We start from the raw sequence: 10,415 nt of genomic DNA on the forward strand, positions 1-10,415 counted from the left end.
TAATATATTCCGAGTTATGAATTTTTGAGTCTGAATATACTTGAAAATCGCTATTTTCTATGCTTCAATTAAGGATAATAATAATAATTTAAGGATATTTTACAAAAAATTATGAAATAGGTCAATAGGTCAAAAAATAAAAAAAACTACTCCAACTTTTTTTAATCATTTTTGAAAGGTTATTTACCATAAATTACAACTGCATGTTCAAAAATATTGTTTATTAGAAGCCAATATTTTGTGGACTAATCAGTTTCTTTCTTTTGTTCTTTTGGGTTATTATCAAAAGCGTACGATAAATACTAAATTTATTACATAAAAACAGTACTTAGGCCCTAACAAGTGGGTTTTTGGAGAGGAGATAACGAATAATGATAATCAATTTGGTCGTTTGTATCAGTGCGGACATTCATGATAGCCATTGAATTTATATTTTTGTGTATTTTGCAGAAAGGTTAGACTTTTAAGACACCATTTATTAAAAAAAATAGTTTGAATCTGTTTAAGTTATGATTATCCTACTTTTTTTTAGGTATCCTTGCCAGACCTAACTTGAAGCCTAGTGGTGGTAAGTAAACTTTAATTATTATTTGTTTTAGTTATTATTTATCATAAATTGTTATCCAAGTCTCGTAATTTTCATATAGTACTTAATCATCATCATCATCATAAGGTCATCAGTCCTAAGACTGGTTGGACACGTACCTCCACTCTTTCCTATCCTGAGCCAAACTTCGCATTTCCCTAAAACTAGAACAGCCCACATCCTTAACTATTTGCGAACAGTAATCTAATCTAGGTCTACCTCTACCCCTCCTAACTCCTGTTTCTTCCTCTAATATGTCTCTGACTAGACCTTCATGCCTGAGAAGGTGTCCTACCAATCTATCTCGCCTATTTTTTATTGACTTCCACAGAGTCCTCTGTTCTCCTATTCTTTCCAATACCTCTTCATTTCTAACCTTTTCTACCCACGATATCCTCATCATCCGCCTATAACACCACATTTCGAACGCTTCTAACCTTTTCTTTTCCGCCGCTCCCACTGTCCATGTTTCGCACCCGTACAACGCCGTGCTCCAAACATACACCTTTAACAACCTTTTTCGAATTTCTAAATTAACCGTTCGCGAGCATAGAAGTGACTTCTTTTTATTAAAGGCGACACGACCCTGCGCTATCCTCTGCTTTATATCCCTACTACTCCTTCCATCCTCACTTATCTGACTTATCTATAGTACTTAATAAAATTGTTTAAATAAAAAGCGACGATTTATAACCACAAAGCATTACATAAACATTTATTACAATGCTGATCATCTATTGTGTTTAGACTGCTTACTAAAAATGATGATGACTGCAGTGTCTCTTTTGATACACACAATTTTGAACTTTGCTTTTCATATAACGGTTTTTGTGTTTCCGATGACGACTCCGCCCATCCTTTAATAATAACCAAAGGTATGAATTTAGTACTCCTTACCATAGCGCAAATGTGAAATTTCAATTCAACTGACAAAAATTAATTAATACACGGATTCTATTTGCATGAAAAATTTACAGTAATTTGCATTGTTTTCTAAATAGATTTTATTTTTCAGGTGATGACTCTGCCCATCCTTTAATAATAACCAAAGGTATGAATTTAGTACTCCTTACCGTGGTGTAAAGGAACATTAAAAATTTAATTGACAAAAATTAAAAAAGGCGGTGGTTCTATTTACACGAATATTTAACACTATTTTGCGTTGCTTTCCATATAACATTTTTTCTTGTGTTTCAGGTGATGACTCTGCCCATCCTTTGATAATAACGAAAGGTATGAATTTGGCATTCCTCACCATCGTGTAAAGGAACATTGAAAACTCAATTGACAAAAATTTAGAAAGGCAGTGGTTCTATTTACACGAATATTTAACACTATTTTGCGTTGCTTTCCATGTAACATTTTTTCTTGTGTTTCAGGTGACGACTCTGCCCATCCTTTAATAATAACAAAAGGTATGAATTTAGTATTCCCCACCATGGTGTAAAGGAACATTGAAAACTGAATTGACTAAAATTAAGAAAAGCAGTGGTTCTATTTACACGAATATTTAACACTATTTTGCGTTGCTTTCCATGTAACATTTTTTCTTGTGTTTCAGGTGATGACTCTGCCCATCCTTTAATAATAACAAAAGGTATGAATTTAGTATTCCCCACCATGGTGTAAAGGAACATTGAAAACTGAATTGACTAAAATTAAGAAAAGCAGTGGTTCTATTTACACGAATATTTAACACTATTTTGCGTTGCTTTCCAAATAACATTTTTTCTTGTGTTTCAGGTGATGACTCTGCCCATCCTTTAATAATAACAAAAGGTATGAATTTAGTATTCCCCACCATTGTGTAAAAGAATATTGAAAATTCAATTAACAAAAATTATAAATGGCAGGGATTCTATTGAAGATCTTCCTTAGATTTCATAAACCTATTTTTCATTCAATTTGCTTTCTATACCAAAAGCTATTTGTTTCCTATTTTCACCTGCACCTATACATAATCGTTTAACGAAAATAACCGTTTAAATCGATAATCAAACTAGATAAACCTCTCTAAAACCATAATCTGTTCTGATTTCAGCTAATGTTGATGGCGACGTTGATGACGACCTCAATCGTGACTACATCTACACCCAGTGAGATAATAAATAATTAAAAATGAAGTTATAAAAAAGAATATTATATCTAAATAAATATTAGCATTGAAATGGTGTTATGTTGAACAGCTGTAATGGGTTCTAATTTGTTAACTAAACTGGTACATTCTATTATTTTAAATTTGGTATACTTACTTCAAATCGTTATTAACTCGTCATTACGTTATTTATACTAATACTAACTATGATTGAAGAAGGATATTCTAAAGGCTTGTCTAATATAATAAACCATTTGTTGAAATACTTATACTGCCAAATTTTATTAAAAATATTAACAGTTAGGTATTCTGTTGGAGAATATCCTGGTGTTAGACCAAATGGTAGTTCAGGAGGTACGAAGTTATGTTATCATAATTTTTCTCTAATTTGGAGTCATAAATCTAGATAGACGCTTAGATTTACAGATGATTTAGAAGTATTAGCATCTATCAAGGACGAGTTAGAAATAGTCTTAAATAAAGTGGAAGCGATATAAAATACCGGTATGCGAGGGAAGAGAAATACGAAATGAACTAATATAAAGATAGATATGAAAAATTAGAAGACATTGAAAATTTTCGGTTTCTAGGAAGTCAATTAACTCAGGCTGGAAGGAGCAGTGGAGATATAAAATAGAGGATAGTGTAGGGTCGAGTCGCCTATAACAAAAGGTAAAAGTAAAAGTAATTTCTATGCTCGCAAACGGTTAATTTAGAAATTCGAAAAAGATTGTTAAAGTTGTATGTCTGCAGCATCGCACTGCGCTGTACAAGTGCGAGACCATTGTAATAAAGTAATTTTTGTTATTTTTACTCACATGAATCGTTTCAACACTGAAAGATCTAGATGGCATCGCTAATTTCCTCAAACCACCCAAAAGAACGAGCTTACTGCTAGGTTTCTTTGGAGTCTTGGACATTTTTGATACAATTATTTTTTTAATTCTACGAATGACTATACAACCACCGACTTTCGGCTTATAGAAAAGTGCCAAATTCAGATAAACATATTCCACGAAAAAAAAAAACTCCTAGCAACGATGTTTTGTCAATAGATTAAGCCCATTATAAACTGACACATATGACAGACTGTCACGTTATAAAAACCATTCAATCCTTTGAATTTATGAATCCCAATTCTTAAATTTGATGAATTTGATCTTTACCTAATGAAAATCCTTAATATTAACTAAATTTAAAGATTTTCACAATTTTTTTAATTGCATGGTACATACTCTCGCCTGAAGAAACCGAAAATATTTGCGAAAATCTCAAAATTACATTCGTTCGTTGAAACTAACTTCTTCTTTAAAATTTTTAAACAAGTAGGTAAAAAGCATACAGAAATACAAGAGAATTAAACTTCCATAATTAGGTACAAGACCATCTTCCTTAGTTAAAGTATTGTTTTATTATATGAAATGCAGATAATAAAGTATAGATTGAATTTCCATGTTGCATTATAGAAAAATATGTAGGTATCTAATGAAAAACTGGAAACTTAGTGATCGACAGTTGCCAAATTCTAATTTTTTATTTGAAAAGAAAGTTTCCAAACATTCTTGAATTTACTTATAACTTTTTCTAGTATATAATTAATAACTATTTTTAGTAGGTGTATATCCTTTGTATAAATGCATTGTATGAGGAATATTGTACATAATTTTCAGCACTTTACGTAAAACTGCTCTTGTGGTATACACCAAACAAAAATATCCACAAACCATGATTTTGATGGTCTCCAATATGTGAATTTAATTCGAAAAAAAAAAATTAGAAAACGGATTGTACACCACAAGTAAAAGAAGAATTAAACAGATTTATTTTTCTTTCTATTTGCACGAAAATATTTTTTTATAAAACTTTTAAGAAAAATAAAGCAAAAGGTTAGAAATTTTCATCTATAGAACAAGAATTAATAGTCTATTTATTTAAAATATTATCCTGTTTGTATGTATTTAGAATGTAGCAGTAATTCATCAAAAATTGCTTAAATTAATAGTTAGATTCGTGAACAATGAACTTTCTGTGGCCTAAGTCGTGGAACTCAAAGCACGTGGTAGTCAAATAAAACAAAGGGTATGTTTAAATCGAATTCTGAAATCCTATAATAACTAAGGGCAATCTACTGATGTATTATTATCCACTATTAGATTACTGCCACCTTAGCGTGCTCACATTTGATTTCATTCCATTGATTTCCATATTTATATCTTTCAAAGAAAAATTTGCGTGGTTTGTAGAAAAATATAGACAAAGATTTTCAGTTTATTTCAACATCCTGTTGATTTAACTTTTATTGCTTGAAACTGCTTAAATTACAATATATAAAAGTAACTACCCCTTCATCGTTGGAATATTGCCATGGAGCGCACTACAGTTCTATAGATCCATAAAAAGAGTAAAATATGTTCATTAATTATTCATTTCATCCTATATTAGGCAAGGATAATGATAATAACAAAAGGTATGAATTTAGTATTCCCCACCATTGTGTAAAAGAATATTGAAAACTGAATTGACTAAAATTAAAAATGGCAGGGATTCTATTGAAGATCTTCCTTAGATTTCATAAACCTATTTTTCATTCAATTTGCTTTCTATACCAAAAGCTATTTGTTTCCTATTTTCACCTGCACCTATACATAATCGTTTAACGAAAATAACCGTTTAAATCGATAATCAAACTAGATAAACCTCTCTAAAACCATAATCTGTTCTGATTTCAGCTAATGTTGATGGCGACGTTGATGACGACCTCAATCGTGACTACATCTACACCCAGTGAGATAATAAATAATTAAAAATGAAGTTATAAAAAAGAATATTATATCTAAATAAATATTAGCATTGAAATGGTGTTATGTTGAACAGCTGTAATGGGTTCTAATTTGTTAACTAAACTGGTACATTCTATTATTTTAAATTTGGTATACTTACTTCAAATCGTTATTAACTCGTCATTACGTTATTTATACTAATACTAACTATGATTGAAGAAGGATATTCTAAAGGCTTGTCTAATATAATAAACCATTTGTTGAAATACTTATACTGCCAAATTTTATTAAAAATATTAACAGTTAGGTATTCTGTTGGAGAATATCCTGGTGTTAGACCAAATGGTAGTTCAGGAGGTACGAAGTTATGTTATCATAATTTTTCTCTAATTTGGAGTCATAAATCTAGATAGACGCTTAGATTTACAGATGATTTAGAAGTATTAGCATCTATCAAGGACGAGTTAGAAATAGTCTTAAATAAAGTGGAAGCGATATAAAATACCGGTATGCGAGGGAAGAGAAATACGAAATGAACTAATATAAAGATAGATATGAAAAATTAGAAGACATTGAAAATTTTCGGTTTCTAGGAAGTCAATTAACTCAGGCTGGAAGGAGCAATGGAGATATAAAATAGAGGATAGTGTAGGGTCGAGTCGCCTATANCGACAATATTAAAGCATGGAAAGATCGAAAATAAGCAAAAAAACGTGATTTTTGAATTGACTTTTTTCTTAAAAAGTAATTTTTTGTGTCCTAACGATTTTTTTATATGCTTAAAACCTATATAGATCATGACCTCGATATCTAAACATGAAATAATCACCGTTGGTCAAGTCGAAATGCCTTTACAAACTGTTTGACCAAACCAAGTTTAATGTAAAGTGGTGGGAGCAAAACTTTCTTCTTTCAAACTCGTATTGATGACATTTTCACTCCGACTTCCAATGGATGCATTCTAATTTGGACATAGAAATACCGAATAACAATGATTTTGATTTACCATAAGTCCACTGTCTTAACGCTTCAACACAACCGGCATATTTTATCGTAACCCAGTGTTTATCTTGGTGACACAACTTCATTCTGAAGTAAGCTTAAGAAGCATTTTTTACAAAATCTGTTATATTCAATCTTTGCTTAACTACTGTATATTGTCCGCAAATGTAAAAAAATACCTTTGAATTGTTTTTACAACTCCGAGAAGCTATAGTATAAAAGATAAATGAAACACAATCTTTTATTACACGTTAATATTATATCTCTCTCAATAATGGCGCGCTATAAACTGTTTATTTTTCAGGCGGTGTAAACGACTATTAGTTACTTTCAGACTATCTAAAATAAAGTAAAACACAATATAATGCTCAGTCAGAGAGTATTAAATAGAAATATAAGCTATAAAATGAATTTTGTGAAGAAACAAATAAATTTGCCGATTCAAAGAGCATATACACATATTAATCTACATACAAAAAAAAAACTGTGACGTGATACGTTAAAACAAAGTTTATATTTGCAAAATATAGACCAACATTTACATGCTTAAGATAAATTTATACAAAAAACTTTTTTATCGCATTTATTTATAATAAATTAGTCGCTATTTTTTTAAAAGTAAGTGTTATATTTCGGAGATCCAAACAAAAAAAGCAAAACAGTTCTTTTAATACCTATATATATAGATATATCTTTAATGTTAGATTATACATTATCTCTAAAATTGATTAAACTATCCAACAATATTCACGACCATATCATAATTAATTTGGATCAGTCTTTTAATCATTTATTCATAACTGATTAAATTGTCTCTTAAGTAGTTTACTTACCCTATTAAATTCGTCATCGTCTGCCATTATGTTCCCCTTAAAACCGATACATATAGATGCCTAATTTCGGTGATTTAATTGTAAAATTATGCAAAGACGTAGGTTCCTACTTATTTTACACAACTAACTGGTAATAAAACCGAAACAAGATTAAATGTGGATAAAGGGATGATTTAACTTAGTTAGCGTAATATCGGTAGGTACGACCTTAATCGAAGCTAAAGTTTTCTTATTATCCCTCCTCGATTTATATTGTACATATTTAGCAATGGTTAATGAACTGATAGCACGCAGATTTGCGGTTTCTATATTCCTTACTAGGAAATTATTTTGTAATGGTAATTTAAATTGCAGGACGCTGACAATCCACAGGTATCGTCCGTTTCTTTTAAACAATTGAACTAGAATTATAAAAGCAAGGAAAAAATGAGTTTTCAGATGTTTGAGATGCAAAGATCTATATGCAGTCCCTTTACACAATAACCATCCTAGTTTTGACCGTAACCCATGGAATAAGTTTCTGCATTCATTTGGTCGAAAATTTAGTGTAACCTAGCCTAACCTAACCTAACAAATCTCATGTAGAATTCTCCCCTAAGATTAGAAGAAAAATCATTAGAAAAAATCAATAGTCATAATACAATTTCTTTGGACTTGAGAAATTAATAATCAAACGTAGAACCAACAGACTATAACATAGTCGTTAAGCAGTAGAGAGATCAAATTTCAACAAATCTTTATTATTTTTGAAATCATTGACAAACAATAAGTTCATTAATTATTTTATAATCAAAATTAAGAAAACTTTCTCTGTTTTATTGTTAGCATTTTTCTGCGGAATTCTTCGTATGCGTTTTTTTTGCCCAAATGTCGGATTATACCTCAGACTTTACTTGACCGATTTCGACAAATGAAAACAGAAGACCCTTCGATTTAGGTCGGTTGGTCGTGGTTGCTGTTGTCACCTCTCGTAGTTTAGTGGTCAGAACAATGGCGCGTAAAGCCAAAGTTCCCGGGTTCGATTCCCGGCGAGGGTGTGACAACAGCAACAATTTTTCCCTCATTAATTTGAGGTAGATTGTAGTGGGTAAATAAAAAATCGAAAAAATGATTTCAAATTAATATTGCATATTAATCCACTATTAAGTAACTCACAAGACCCTTGTCGTATACTAAAATATTATAGATTGAAATATTGACAGTGTATTTTAGGTAAAAGAAAATAAGAAAAACGGATTTTAAATTTTAGACAGCGCGAAGGCCGTGAATATTTCATTTAGAAGTTATTTTAGATTTCAAAAACGTGAATAGTTTGCATGACTGGTACCTACATGGTACTAACAGTTGAACTAATTTACAGAAAGTTCACAGCAACTTGTGAACCCTGTCAACAAAGTGTATGTATATCGATTACGTATAATAGTTACTTCAAGTGAACACGAAAATAACAATACCAACAAAAAACGATAAGTGCCTACCGTTTTACAATGATTCTGAAATGTCTAAACTAATACCAAAAATAAAAATAGGTTTTATACAAATTAAGACAACTGAAAGCAGTTGGAACTTTTTAAGATGCTGTGCAGCAGTGCTACAAGCAATTTTTAGAGTTTCATACCACAAAAGGAAAAAACGAATCGTTTTAGGATCATTTCGTTGTTCAAAATCAAATACCTAATCGCATATTTTGACACTCACAAGGAAATCAAAACCTATATGGTACTTCCGGTCGACCTAGAATATTATGAAGCAATGTCTTACAGCACAAGAAAAAGTCAGAAAATCGTAAAATGTCCCAAAAAAAGTTAATTAATTATACGTTTTGGAGATTGATTTTGGGGGAAACATAAAACACTCATGAAAAGGGAAAAAAATGTTCGATACTCAATTCATATGACAGAACAACTACTTACATATTACCTACAAGTTTGTACAGAAGCCTCGGTGCGCTTTTTTGTCCCTTTTCCTTTTTTGTAGCTTTATCTGAAATACATATTAGAAACAAAAAACGTATACTTATCATTGATGATAACATAAAAAACAGTGAAGCAAATCAATAACGAATTACAAATACCTAAATACCTGATTTATTAATGTGCATATATGCACATTTCCTTATGTGTAGCTTAATCAGTTGATTATCAAGAACTAAGTTTGATATCTGAAATAATTGTCAGGCGAAATTTGACTTAAAACTAATCGAACATTTGGTACAATTTTTCGTAAAGCATAAAGTAGCGATAAGATATTACATATTACGTAATCATCTACTATTTGTCATGGCAATTCTAATAAAAGTTGAAATGGAGGATGCGGTTTCTTCCTCATGTTCATACATTTATTTGAAAAAATGCTATTCAATACAACTAATAACAGTGACAAGGACTTTATATTAAGTGGAATAATAGAGGCATAGTAACAAAATGTTTGAAATATCGAGAAGTAAGTCTTTTTTTAAAAAAACCTTTGTTCATAACAAAGCTTTCTTTTAGAGTTTATTGGTGTTGGACTGACTTGTTTTGGAATTCTTTGTATATTACAAGCAACATCAGATTTTAATATAAAACATTTATCAGTAGGAAACGTAAGTGCAGATTAATAGAATGTTTTATATCCAGTGCCGAATTAAGCTTGCAGCAAATGTTTTAAAATTTAGAATATAAAATAAAGCAGCTTTACAGAAAAAATGCAGACAAATTTAGAAATTAACATTAGTAAAATCAACATTTATAACTTAAGCTTTTTCTATGTTCGTCGATGTGAGATCATTTAGACGTTTCTGTCCTTAACCCTTTTTTAATGTTGTTTATTAAAATAACGATTGAAATGTAACTTGATTCAGACAAAAATCATCCTTTATTATCCAACCAACATTTCGACCATCGGTTAATGGTTTCTTCCAGGCAATTGAATTGTTAATACATGTGGAAGCTTACAATCAACCTTGCTATTCATTATTTCAAAAATAACTATTAAGAAGGGGGCCCGTAAAATTTGCCAACTATTGCCAAATGTTAAACCATCAGTAGATGCACTACTTAGAAATTAGCAGATTTGTAAAAAATAACTTCTAAAATGTATTCAAATACAAATACTCTTACCACAAAGAGTATTTAAAT

General features: G+C 30.5%; 1 protein-coding gene across 1 annotated transcript in view; it reads left to right on the forward strand.

The window, feature by feature from the left end:
• Positions 1-9,529: 9,529 nt before the first annotated feature.
• The window catches only part of LOC108736626, a 1,870-nt gene continuing 984 nt past the window's right edge, over positions 9,530-10,415 (forward strand). Inside the window, exons 1-2 of the mRNA XM_018469113.2 lie at positions 9,530-9,738; positions 9,789-9,880. Coding sequence (XP_018324615.1) covers positions 9,720-9,738; positions 9,789-9,880 — 111 coding nt within the window. The 5' untranslated portion in view covers positions 9,530-9,719. The remainder of the gene's footprint in view (positions 9,739-9,788; positions 9,881-10,415) is intronic.

Source organism: Agrilus planipennis, unplaced genomic scaffold (genome assembly GCF_000699045.2).
Source record: "Agrilus planipennis isolate EAB-ADULT unplaced genomic scaffold, Apla_2.0 scaffold148, whole genome shotgun sequence".
Taxonomy (NCBI): domain Eukaryota; kingdom Metazoa; phylum Arthropoda; class Insecta; order Coleoptera; family Buprestidae; genus Agrilus; species Agrilus planipennis.